Genomic DNA, 14,033 nt, shown 5'->3' with positions numbered 1-14,033 from the left:
CTGTTTTCCCAACATATGCATAAAATAACAAATCTTGACTCAATTGGTCATCAAAGTTGCAAGAGCACAACGAAAGAAAAACATCCTTTTTTAACAAATTTGTGTGCTTTCAGATGCCTTAATGCTTCAGGTCTGAAGTATTTTAATATATGAGTAAAGTGTCCAGTGCCTTTAAGTCTACATAAAAACAAATGCCTTTCTCTCCAATAGTTTTATATTTTTGTATGCAGAAATGGCTGCTGGATTTGATGTGCTTAACACTGGACTGTTCAAGTATTCTTTTTTATTATAGGCCCCTAAGCATGTGTTTTGCTTCCATTGAGAACAAATCATTTCATAGAAAATTTGCAATTGACATCATTTTGTAAGAAACTAAAGGAATAACTTGGGATTTCCTCTGAAACAAAAATGTAACATTACAGAATACAATGTACAGTGTATCTTGCGTTGTTACACTATGTACATCATACTTAGTTGGTTATGTATGCCGTTGCCCCTTAAAAAAACAAATAAAACTTACTCTTTGATAAAAGTAAAACAGTTATACTGTACTGTACATGATGGGGAAACAAATAAAGTCAATAACATTATGTAGGCCTGCATATCGCTGCTTAATGTGTTCCAACCAAGAGCATAAGAGATGGCTTAAAAGAAAGACCCCTCCAATTCTCACCATTGACACCCCTCCCCCCCCACCCAAATTTAAAGAAATGCACGAATGAATGGTTTGATACATTTGCCCCCAATGGTTCGAAACGCCCCCATTGCCCCAATCGTGTTTCTGTCTGCCCCTCCCTCTTCAGATCCGAACTATTTTTTGAAGACCCCGAATTTCATAATGACACCTAGGCCTGTATATAAGAATGTCATCATGATTACTCCATCATCTCGTTTTCAAACGAGGGGTGTCACCAAACTGAGCTACCCATGTTGGTTGGACTCGTGAGGGCTAGTCCAGCCGGTTTACTCTCCATCAGTTCCTTGACTCTGTTGTTCCTTCGCTGTTTCACCTTGAAGGATCTCACCCACGCTGCGTCTTTGCTGGCACGTTGCTGGTCGGGCGTTCCGGATTTTGAGCTTCCAGGAGTGGTGTGGTTGTTGCCGGATTTAAAGGCCTGCGGAGATGGGGAGGGGGAGGACTCCTTGATTGAAAGTGTTTCCCTCGAAGCTGGAGAGGAAAATATAGATAGATTTCTGTTTTTAAAGAAGGGGATTTAATGACACTTGTATGACCAAAGAGCAAGTCCTTGCTCTATGGTTTTCTCTCTGGTATGACACTTAGTTAACAATCCCAGGTAGCTTGATCGGAAGCCTACTGTAGACCTGTTTACAATGAAAACATTAAATTGTAAATTTATCATCCTCCACGATTAACTGTAGACCAAGTAACTGGGGCAATGTAATGACATTTGCATCTTTAAACTATGCATCTCCGTACTAGTACGAACATTCAAGATGAATACGTTTGCATCTTTAAATTTGTTTTCAATTAGACGAAGCCTCAGTTTTACGTGGTTTTCTTTAATTCTGATACCTGAAAAAAAAACTACGTTTCACGAATAATGGGTCTACTGACTCGGGGCCGACTCGGGTGTAACTTAGATACCAAGTGATCGGTGTCATATGCAATTGTGTCCGCCATGCAATACTGTCCGATACGGACACTTTTGCATACCATATGCAATCGTGTCCGGGGCTATGCAACAACTGTCCGACAGACATGTTCATGACTGTACAAGTATAATATGTGCGTGCATAAGCGAGCGTGCATGCACTGAACCTACGTATGCAGCGTGAATGGTCACGTATTTTTTTATAATTGCAGCGAATACCCAACGACCGAACATTTCCCATGTCATTCATGACATGCACTTAGATTGTAAGAAAAAATTGTTCCGTCGACCAAGGGCGTTTAAATTACTGCAAGGCAGTTTTGCACGGGGGCGGACACAACTGCATATGCAAATATGTCCGGGCGGACACAATTGCATTATGCAGCAGCGTCCGGGCGGACACGATTGCATATGCAAAACCGTCCGGTGAACATTATTGCATATGTCCTCCGGATAGTATTGCATAGAGGAACAAAATAATTGCATGTAACACCAGCAGTCCTCACCAAAAGTCATATACATGTATATGCCAGAAATCGCAATTTTTATTTAAATTTGATCAATTTGTTTCTGTCGACTAAACCTACGGACGTTTAGAACAGCATATCCAACTATAGTTGCGATAACGTAACCCTTCTGACGACGGCGGAGCCGGCTACGCCGTCGACAGAAGGGTTACGTTATGGCAACTAGTCGAACGACACTTACCAGCAGCTCTTGTGTTATAAGGATTACCGGGTCTGTCTTGCAATGTATGCGTCCTCGCAAGGTTCTCTGACCGTGATGTCGTCGGGGACCAGTCCCGGTCCATCGACGACGCATCCAGGCGGTCAGACTCTCCCGCCGTCCTGGAAGTCTTCGAAGGGGCTAGTTCAACATTGAGCGGGGATGGTGCTGGGCTCTGAAAGAAGAAGGAAAACGAAAAAATAGTAGCTAATTTCGATATGTCCAATCATCTAGCTAGCAGAAGCTAGAGTTATTAGGCAGTGGACACTATAGGCTATGGGCCCTATAAACTCAAATTAAGTGTTAGCATAACACGCAATGGAGAGCTGCGTGATAGTAGTAACACATTGTGAGAGACGACTCCCTCTGAAGTAACGTATTTCGAGAAAGTAGTTTTCCACTAAAACTTTTGAATTTGATTTTGTGACCTCAGAATTAGAGATGTTGATGCCCCGAAATTTGAGCATCTGAAAGCAAACCTTCATGTGACAAAAGGGTGTTCCCATTATTATCTCGCAGTTTCGACGACCAATTGAGTTCAAATTTTCACAGGTTTGTCATTTATGCAATTGTCTTTGACGATTACCAAAAGATGTTAAGCATGTCCTTATAAGTTTAGGTCAAAACAATTAAATTTCTACACTAAAAACAGCCGGATAATCAGAACCAGTTAAATTAACTCTCTTGGCCAGCAACATTTCTATGTCAAATGTCATGAACACACCCCCAATTATGTGAAAATTTGTGAATATTATTATAAAAGTCATCGAAGATAAAAAGACTTTGTCGCATTTTTATCACGTTTAGATTTGGTGTTGTACAATCAGGGGCCTTTTTGAACCGAATCGTGACATACCCTTTTGGGGGTAAAACCTTTTGTTTTCCCCGATTATTTTCATTATCGGTGATGTACTGCCTTTTCGAAATTTGTCAATATCAGCCGACAACCGATAAAGACAAATTTTGAAAAATACTTGTTTTTTTTCTCGAAATTTGTACAAATTTCGAACTAAAAGGAGAACATCGCCCCAGTAACTTGCTCTATCCGTTGGCCAGAAGTCTTGGGGAAAAGTTTGAGATTTGGGATGGAGGGACACTACGGACAAAATGGGGGAGGGGGTAAGGGGCAAGAAGCCAAATAAGGCTGAAGGGGCAATCCGAATCGATCCATCCAGAAGTTTTCTACATTCCAGTGATTCGGAATGAGTATAAAAAGAGCATGGGCCTAATATTTAATGGCTCTGCTTACCGCTTCAGGCTGATAGAATAGTGTTTGGTTTAACCATGGAGCAAGGTCCTCTATAATTTAACAGGCACCGTAAGCACATAATTTCGCGGTAAGCAGAACCATGAAATTGAGCCTCGGAGTGTCCGAGTGTGGACCAAGTTCCTTAGTTTATAGTATAGTAGTCCCTCCGAATTTCTTCTGTCGTGACTTCCTACAAAGCCCAATTGCAAACAATGAGTATCCGGAGAGGGCCACTACATAAATCGAGAGTCCTTGCTGTAGGCACTTTCATCCACAATCGAAACGGCCAGAGCAGAACAAACAAATGACCAATACTTTCTTATGAACAACAGACAAGTATACCCACTCAACACAGGTTCCGCATTGTCACACATCCACTTTGTACGGAGTTGTGGCAACAAGCGAAAGGTGAAATGTGTCGTCACGATTAAATGGGTTGTGAAATGGAATGTGCTTTACCAGTTTCAATGCACAACAAGTGCTAAAAGCTGCATGTAAATTCGTTATTTGCTCATCTGGAGTTAAGATGTTCAATTCACACTCTGTTTGTGCATTTCTTTAAATAGTACTATAGTGGACAGATATAGAACTCAATTGAAAAGTAAATAGACGAATTGTTGGTTTGAAAATTAACTATTGGTTTGGTGCATGTCATTTTGATCGTAAACTAACGTCAAGTGTTGTCCTACAGGGATTGTTTTTTTTTTCTTTTTCAAACGTGAATACTTTCTTTTCGCTCCAGCATGAAGTTGTGTTTTCGAAAACTAGATTTGTATATAATAATTTCTTGTTTGATATCTTTTTCTTTGTTAATTACTATTTGATGTAATTTTTTTTAACATGATGTTGACATGTGCAATTCATGTGCAGTTTTTAACTGCGAGATATAATTTAATAAACCATTTTTGAATTAAATAAATTGAAAAGTAATTATATTCACAGCACAAATGCAAGAGAAATTTGCCGAACTTGAATACCAAGAGAGGTTTGCGGTAACACCAAAACCAACACGACTCAAACCAGAGGTATCTACATGGTTTTACGGTATAAAACTCTCTCTTAGTTATACTTCCACCATGCAAAGTTTCAAATCTTACGAATGGGAAGAAATATAAATTTGTAATGAAAGTGCCACTAAAAATGAGGGAGTGCGAGCATTCACCATTCTCTCGTGAACACAATTTCCAAGGGCAAGATCGCGTGAGACCATGTAACCCATTTAATGACAGCATGCTGATAAATTGCCTGGAAATTGCTGTATGTTGGTCAACAGGTGGTGCTCGCTTGGAATGGGGCACTATTATTTGATTTCGGAAACTAAAAGAAGCCCAATATTTTTCATGATTACTGTATTGTGTAAATTGTATACTGTAATTAACTATCAGCTGGTGTGACGACGATTTTTTTTTTGGTATAACTTCTATTCTTGCCATTACAAAACAGAGTGTGGTATATTACTAGTTTGATTGCAAGAATGATGATGACGTGAAACTATGCAAAGCATTTTTACAGTGACGGTGATTTTTCATTGAAACTTGTATTCGTCATATAACATTACGGAGTTTCGGTGTGGTAGATTGTTTTTATTGCAAGAACGATGATGACATTATACCTTTGGAAAGAATGTTTTTAATAATTCTGTAGAGATGTTTAGTTCAATTATAGATTAATCAAAATGGCTTTGTTTAAAGGCAGGGGACAATAATAATTGGTAATTACCCAAAATAATTATCAGCATAAAACCTGACTGGGTAACGAGTAATTGGGAGAGGTTGATGATATAAAAGATTGTGAGAAACGGATTCCTCTAAAGTGACGTAGTTTTTTAGAAAGAAGTAATTTTCCACGAATTTGATTTCGAGACCTCGGATTAAGAATTTGAGGTCTCGAAATCAAGCATCTGAAAGCACACAACTTCGTGTGATAAGGGTGTTTTATTCTTTCATAGTTATCTCGCAACTTCGACGACCAATTGAGCTCAAATGTTCACAAGTTTGTTATTTTATGCAGATGTTGAGATACTAAAAGTGAGAAGACTGGTCTTTGGCAATTACCAAAAGTGTCCACTGTCTATAAAGTGTTATTTTTAAGTGAGAGTACTTTCATGCAAAACAAAATACCCAAACAAAAATACATAAATAAGATAAATAAGGACAATACAAGCTACAATAAAATACTATATACATGTATGTAAACCGGTGTGATAAACTGCATACTTGAGTAATCTTTGTTCTTAATTATTGATTATATTTTACTAAATGTACAGGGGAAAGTGAGAATTGTGCATTCTTGATTTCTCATCTACTTGTAAAAATCATCTTCTAAATCATTACTCATTAGAACACACGGATTGAATATTTATTTATAGATATCGAGGTTATATGAGTAAAGATAATGAATTTAAAAATTTAATTTCATCAAAAAAATATTAACCCAAGTGACTTATTTTTGCATAACTTTTGCTGAAGGCATTATTATTTGTTTCTTCCGGGAACTTAATTTATTTAAATCCATTTGTTTACATGAAGACTGCCATCGTTTTCAGAAAAGTAATAAAATTGTCTTTCATAAACTTTGATCATTTGATTAATGAAGTGTTGATGGGTGACACCGATTTCATTTGTAATATTTGTACCAAAATTTACTCAATTGAGTAAATTAGATTTTAATTTATTTTAATAACAAGTGAAAAAGTTGGGGCAGGATACGGAAATTTTGGCAAAGAAAGTTTGCTAGGCATGTTGCTTTAACTACGAATAATACATACCGAATGGTTGGCGGATTTACCAAACTTTACTCAATTGAGTAAATTAGATACTAATTTATTTTAATAACAAGTGAAAAAGTTGGGACAGGATACGACAATTTTGTCAAAGAAAATTTGCCAGGCATGTTGCTAGGAACTATACATACCGAATGGATGGCGGATTTACACGATCTCGTACTTCCAGCTGATGTAGAGAACCGAACTCCAGACGTACCCGTCCTCAACTTCACCGGGGGAAAGAAGCCTCCAACCCCCACACCCCTGACGTTAAACTTTCCCCTCGGCTGAAGCTCCACATTTCTCCCGAAGTCTACAATCTTTGCCCCGGCCGGACTACCGCGGGACTGGGGACCACCTCTCGGTGTTCTCGTTCCGAACTCGTTGGTGCTGCTAGCCATCGTAGGGCTGACACGATTCTTCTGAGACGATGAGGATGGGTAGGTAAACAGGGACCTGTCGATATCCTCATCGGTGACTGCTGGTACGGAACGGTTGAGGGATATCTGTAGCGTGTGTCGGGCCACGGCAGGCCGACCCGTAGGTACATTCACTGTGAGTTTATTCATGGTGGCTTTAGTTTTTCAGCGATCAAATTTCAACTCCCCACGAACATTGTCAACTTAAAAACATTCCTCCATGAAAGTCACTAAATTAACCAGTTATATCGATGCGGTGTACACTTCCATAGCACTATTTCAAAACGATAAATTTCCTGGGAACTTGGTGGACAAAATTGTTCCTGCGAGTCCGGAGACAGTAATGGCGTATAGCGTCTGTTGCTGGGGTACAGGATTTACGTTGCTGCTGTACCATCTACAACCACACAGTGACGTGCTTGAGTGACCCTACAACCCCCCCCCCCCCCCCCCCCATGGCGGCCCAATTGATTTGCACATCAATGGGATCATTGATCCATATGTGAATCCCCAATGCCAGTCACTTTCTTCAATTTAGACAGGTGCCTTGTCTAGATTTTCGAAGGGAATCTTTTTGACGGCCTCAAAAAAGGGAATCAATAACTTTGCCAATAGTAAAAATGCTATATAGAGAACTTGTTCCCTGCTCACCATTTCAAAGTATTTGGTCCAAGTGGATAAGAAAGCTAATTAATTTAATTTCACCAAAGCATATAATGAAACTATTAGACAAATTTAAGGACGAGCTGTCCGCAGCAGGACCACAATTTTTTTTGTGCGAAGGACAGAATAGTATTACTTACCAGAAACAGGTTACCAGCCCATGTTACATTAAGTTTGCATTGTTGTGGTTGGTGCCTGACTCAGTTTTTGCTCAGCATAAATTTGTCAAGCAGTATTTCCTGCTTTTCAGCTTTATGAAATTGTATCCATCAGGAGTGATACTGGGGCAGCGCGCTGTAGCGTCCACAACATACCTGTTTGATTCTTCGTTTTTAAAAGGGCAAGGGCATAAAGGCATTTATTCGTATCATGGAGGTACCTCCGTGTTGGTATGGAGCACCCATGGGAAAATTATAATGATTTCTACTGGAGGATTTCTAGGGCACCAAAGCAATGCCCACAGGGGGCATGGAGGCAATCGCCTCCGTGAAGTATCAGGCCTGGATGAACAAACTGAAAATTGGGTCACGTACACCAACAGCGCAATGATAGTATCCAGTCACAACACACTGTTCTGTGTACCTGGTGTTACTGGTTACATTCTAATGTCAACATGTTAGAACGATAACCCTTTGCCCCGTCACACTCACCTACAGTTCACTCACAATACTTGACATTATTATGATTTATGGGTTGTTGGTGCTGACTTTAGCTAACGATCTGGTTTCTTTACGCGGAACTTATAAACTAATTCATGCTCTTTATAGAATTTGTATTGTGCTTTTAAAACGTGAGTGACTAATCAATTGTTGTTGTTGTTGTTGCTTGACTAGCTCTCGGACGTCAGTGAGGCCGGATCACCCTGTGCAACGATGATTGACGTCACGACAAAAACACTTTCTATCACGATGGCGGCCTTGTTTTGCACATTCTTACAAAAAATTGCAATTTTGGGAGCACTTAGAATTTGTTCGGTAGTTTTGTAATTACCTGCCGTCGATTACATAAATGAGTTAGGACTAGTCTTAACTTAGGACTAGTCCAAGCAGATATAAAAACATATGGCTTAGTAACTCGTCCTAACTCGAGTTAAGACTAGTCTTAACTCTTTGTGAACGACCACCACTTGTGTTTAAAAACCGTTTTACAATAAGTAGTTTACGATCTTTTCCTTGTAGCATGAACGCTTGGGGAACTTGATGGCGTCCACTTAGGACTCTCTCTGATGAGATGCGATTTTTTTTCTACATCAAAGTTTCTCCAAAACCCGATTTCAGTCAATCACGCGCAAAATTAAAGAATTGAATAAAGAATTGAAAGAATTGAATACAAAATTAAATTGAATTAAATTGAACATTTTGTGTGCTGTTGAATTTGCCATATTGGATTATCACTGACCAATGGCCGATTTTGCGTACGATCGGCAAAACGCACCCCGACCCGACCCCTTTTTAAGATGGCATGTAGCCGGTGTCAGATGCAATTGTGTCCGCCATGCAATACTGTCCGCTCCGGACACTTTTGCATATGCAATCGTGTCAGGGCTATGCAAAAACTTATTTTATGATTGCAGCGAATACTCAACGGCCGAACATTTCCCATGTCATTCATGACATGCACTTATCTTGTAACAAAAAATGGCGAACTTATTCCGTCGACCAATGGCGTTTAATTCACTGCAAGGACGGTTTTGCACGGGAGCGGACACAACTGCATATATGCAAATGTGTCCGGGCGGATACACTTGCATTATGCAGCAGCGTCCGGGCGGACACGATTGCAATGCAAAACCGTCCGGCGGACATTATTGCATATGCAAAACTGTCCTCCGGGATAGTATTGCATCATAGAGGACATAATTGCATGCGACACCGGAAACTGATCATTTGACCATTTTATTTGTTGGTCTTGGGTGAACTAATATTTGAAGGAAGTCTAGGTATACATGTATGAAGTTGTTGACGCGTCATGCACACCAAATATTGCGCGTGATTGGCTTAGATCGGTTGCTGTTCCGGCAAAATTCTGTTTAATGTTTTATTTTTGGCTTGTTTTACTCAAAATTGATATTTAAATTTAAAATAGCGATACTTTATATACTCGAAAAACTACACGCTTTCATTTAAGGTTTTGCACGAGAAAAAAAACCCGCCATTAATGTATGATTAAATAAAACCTTAAACGATATTATTGTCGAGGTTTCCACATATTCACTCCTTCAGCCATAAACAAACACATATCTCTGTATTATCCTTGGCATGTCAAAATTCGCTCAAAGATAACAAAAACATAATCCGAAAATCGAGGCGTGTAACTTTAAAATCAGATAATATCCATTTCTATATCTATACACATGCTAAAATCAAAGAAAACTGAACATAATCAGAAGTTCATATTTCCATGGTTTATTCAACTATTTGTGCCTACTTTTTGCGTTGGATCCGATATAAATGGTTTGATGTGAAGAAGAAGATTTTTGTTACTTAAAAACTCAGTGCGGCTGAAGATATAATTGTATATTCCTTTAAATAAAACCGGGCTAATCATTATTGTAGGATGGAGGGAAGCACACAGTGCTTGAAACCAGTCGATGAGTTGCATAATATAGAGATACACATTCTTAATAAATCTTGGTCAGAATTGACTCATTTATGAGTTTGGCTAACCTGTAAACTAGTAAAAGAAAAATATATTAATAAGTCTAATTCAGCGTCGGTTAAACCGTTCCTGAGTAATTTTGTGAAATGCTTCCAGAAATGAGCCAGACTCCACGGGCCCGCAATTTGTTTTCTGTGCTTCTCAATGGGGATTTTGCCCCCTTCTAACTCGATTTAAAAAAAGGGAATCCATAAAAATAAAAACAATTTTGTCCCCATCGTTCCCCATCGTACTCGATTAAAAAAGGGAATCCATGAGGACCTTTTTTCCCACGGGTCCCCGGGGGCTATCATTTTTCCCCCAAACGACATTGCAATGATTTGGTGAAAGAGCAGGCCAATTTCACTATGACGTACTTTTGACGGAAAGAGCCAATTTTGACGGAAAGGGTAGAAAAATATTGCAACGTCGTTTGGGGGAAAAAAATTGCGTCCCGGGGATGCGGGTTACTGACCCGGGAGTCTTTATGAGTGCGTGCGGATTAGTTGGAAATTAAGGCTATAGAAAAGCCCTCGTTGGCCTAATTCTTGACATAACTGGAGTGCATAGGCACTGAGAACAGACAGAAAGCCATGGTAATAATGATTACGTAACTGTTTTCGTGCAGGAATGCTTCTCGTCCAAATTGCATGGCAAAACATTAAAGGCACTGGACACTATTGGTAATTGTCGAAGACCAGTATTCTCACTTGGTGTATCTCAACATAACGTGCATAAAAAAAACCTATGAAAATTTGAACTCAATATTGGTCGTCGAAGTGGTGGGATAATAATGGAAGAAAAAACACCCTTGGTCACACGAAGTTGTGTGCTTTCAGATGCTTGATTTCGGGACCTCAAAATCTAATTCTAATGTCTCGAAATCAAAATACCGGTATCGCATGCAATTATGTCCTCTATGCAACACTACCCGGAGGACATTATTGCATATGCAATAATATTCGCCGGACGGTTTTGCATATGCAATCGTGTCCGCCCGGACGCTGCTGCATAATGCAATTGTGTCCGCCCGGACACATTTGCATATGCAGTTGTGTCCGCCCCCGTGCAAAACCGTCCTTGCAGTGAATTAAACGCCATTGGTCGACGGACCAATGGTATATCTATGGTACAGTCATGTACATGTCCACCGGACGGTTTTTGCATAGCCCCGGACAAGATTACATATGCAAAAGTGTCCGGAGCGGACAGTATTGCATGGCGGACACAATTGCATCTAACACCGGTACTTCTTTCTCGAAAACAACTGTTACTTCAGAGGGAGTCATTTCTCACAATGTTAAACTATCAACAGCTCTTCATTGGTTGTTACCTGGTTGTTACCAAGTAAGTTTTTAGGCTAACATTTTGAGTAATTACCAATAGTGTCCATACCTTTAAAGCCAGCTCATTGTGTAAATGGTGGTAACCATACCTAACTGCTAGAAGAGCAAATTGTAAAGGTGATCATCCAAATTTCTAAAGATTCCTTTTCTATTGTGTAGATAACGAGTTTTTCCGCAATGTTTTTTATAGAGCACTAAAAAAGCCACGTGAACATGGCCCTTTGTTGTGCCAGTGAGGAGTTTTCTGCATCGTTTCAAGGCACTGCAATGAGCACAGCATTGCCGTTTCTACAACTGGACTGCGGACGGGAGGTTGTGGGATTCGGACGTCGCTTTTTTTTAATGAACTTTGCAATAAATTTGTTACAATTTTCAAAGCACTGAATGTGTGAGCAATGCATCTGACCATTTTTAATAATGCGGCATGGAGGCACTTGGATGTGGACGTCGCTTGGTATGAACTTTGCAGGTAAATTTGTCACAATTTTTGACAAGATTTTGTTTTGTCAATTAAATCCAGTCACATGTGCAGAAATGTTCACCTCTTAAAAATAAACCGAGAGAAATTGTGCATTTCCAAACCAGTTTGGACCAGTTTGAACATGCACAATTTCCCTCGGTTTGTTTATAAGAGGTGACATTTTCTACACAATATGTGACTGGATTTAATTGACAAAACAAAATCTCCACGAAATTTGGCTGTTTCAATATTGCACCAGGGAGGAATTATTGACACACTAATTTTAAATCTTCAACGATATGCCTGAAGAATTTCTCAGATTAAATTTTGGGGTAAAAATAACCTCTTTCTCCGAAACGCACATGGATTACTTCAAAGGTAGTTTCTAACAATGTTTTATAGTATCAACATCAGCTCTCCATTGTTTTTGTTTTTACCAAGTATGTTTTTTGTGGACGTTAACTGGTGGAGTAATTGCCTAAAGTACACCCTGCCAAATTGTTCAAGTTCTTTGGGCAAACATAAGTATGTTGCACTTACCTTCTTTCTATTTTTGTGTGCTGAAGCAGCACTATATACAACTGGGCCCATGAACAGGGGCTGACCGCATTAGAACAACTGATGCAGTAGTTTAGATCAACGAACAATGTGGGTAAACTTCGTTCGATTACTAAACTGACTTGTATCCATTTTCTTAACAAAGTCTTCCAACAATTGTTTTACTATACAGGTTTCTGCAGGAATCAGCCAAGAATCAAGAGCCATTGAAGCAACTGCATTGAAGGCACTGCTTAGTGAGGCGAACTCACTGCTGACTATCAAACATTAAAAACGGTAACCAGAGTTAGCTGAATGTATTTAAAAACTGTAACCAGAGTTAGCTGAATGTCTATGGATTGTGTGGAAGCTGTGTGTGTGCTGTTTGTCTATGGATCCTGACGAAGAGTCGCCAAAGGATCAAGGTAGGGGCAAATTGCTTTATCCGACCTCCATCTTTTAAGGAAGCGGAAGCTAGTGCGAATTCACTTCCTTAATGAAACTTTGACTGCATTTCCTCACGAAATCTCTTGACCAGACCTCATCAGATGGAACATTAAACAAACCTCGTCATGTAGAACTAGAACAATAAAAACCTCATCAGGTAGAATATACCTTACCTTAACCTCACTAAATAGAATATTAAAGAAACCTCATCAAATAGAACATTGAAGAAACCTCAGAAACCTCACTAGAGAGCATTGAAGAAACCAATATCAGATAGAAAATTAAAAAAACCTCTTCAGATGGAACTTTGAGGAAACCTAGAATATTAAAGAAACCTCATCAGATGGAGCAGAAACCTCATCAGTAAAGAATTAAAGAAACCTCATCAGTAGAATATTAAAGACACTTCCCCAGATAGAACAATGGAGAAACCTTTATCAAGTTAAAGAAATTAAAGAAACCTCATCAGGTAGAATATTAAAGAAACCTCATCAGATATAGAGTATTATAGAAATACCATCAGGTTAATTAATTAGGGCATTACTTAGATGGCAGTTAAGTCCAAAAATGCGCACTGCGTTAAAGTTTGACCTATCAAGAAGAAAAACAAAAAATATAAGCATTTTCACACAAAAAATAAAAGGAGGTCGGATATTGCAAGTTTGTCAAAGGAGACAAGACAGAGAAACAAGAGTGAAGACTGCGAAAGGTAGCGAAGATCTAACCCGTTCTCTTGCAGAGTCCCACCCCTGCTGTAACTCCCATGCCCACTACAAGATGTTCCAGAAACTTGTTGATGTTGTCCTAAACGAAAAGTTTTTAAGGTGAAGTCACTCGGTCTCTGGGCTTTTTCTTGATTTGCATATTGGTCGAAGCCAATGATGCTTTTTAGTTAGAAGACTATCAATCTTTCTGGAACTTTCCATTGGTGCTGAAACTTCAAGTCGTCAGTTGTCATATTTAGTTATAATTGTCATAACGTTCAGTGTCATATAGGGCAAACCACTACAATTTAATAAATGGTCACTTGATGTAATCCATATAAGAGATAAACTTGATAGGGTTAATAAACTAATATAAAATAATATGGTTTGATTATTATTTAGTCACAATTGTCATGATATTATATTTCAAGCATAACTTTAAGTACCAAATACCACTAAACAACTAAC

General features: G+C 39.1%; 1 protein-coding gene across 1 annotated transcript; it reads right to left on the bottom strand.

The window, feature by feature from the left end:
- Positions 1–161: 161 nt before the first annotated feature.
- LOC117292774 lies at positions 162–7,110 on the bottom strand. Its single transcript, XM_033774923.1, has 3 exons — positions 6,502–7,110; positions 2,322–2,514; positions 162–1,168 (listed from the first exon to the last, which is right to left on the bottom strand). The coding sequence occupies exons 1-3, from the start codon at positions 6,919–6,921 to the stop codon at positions 909–911; spliced, it is 873 nt and encodes a 290-aa protein (XP_033630814.1). The 5' UTR covers positions 6,922–7,110; the 3' UTR covers positions 162–908.
- Between the last annotated feature and the right edge of the window lie 6,923 nt (positions 7,111–14,033).

The sequence above is a fragment of the Asterias rubens genome, chromosome 7, assembly GCF_902459465.1.
Source record: "Asterias rubens chromosome 7, eAstRub1.3, whole genome shotgun sequence".
NCBI classification, from domain to species: Eukaryota; Metazoa; Echinodermata; class Asteroidea; order Forcipulatida; family Asteriidae; genus Asterias; species Asterias rubens.
The sequence above is the reverse complement of the archived record's forward strand: the minus strand, read 5'-3'. Positions and strand labels throughout refer to the sequence as shown.

Coding starts and splice junctions, on each gene's coding strand:
- LOC117292774 (XM_033774923.1), bottom strand. CDS start 6,921: ATGAATAAACTCACAGTGAATGTACCTACGGGTCGGCCTGCCGTGGCC. Junction 2,515..6,501: donor GTAAATCCGCCATCCATTCG/GTATGTATAGTT, acceptor TTCTTCTTTCAG/AGCCCAGCACCATCCCCGCT. Junction 1,169..2,321: donor TTATAACACAAGAGCTGCTG/GTAAGTGTCGTT, acceptor TTTCCTCTCCAG/CTTCGAGGGAAACACTTTCA.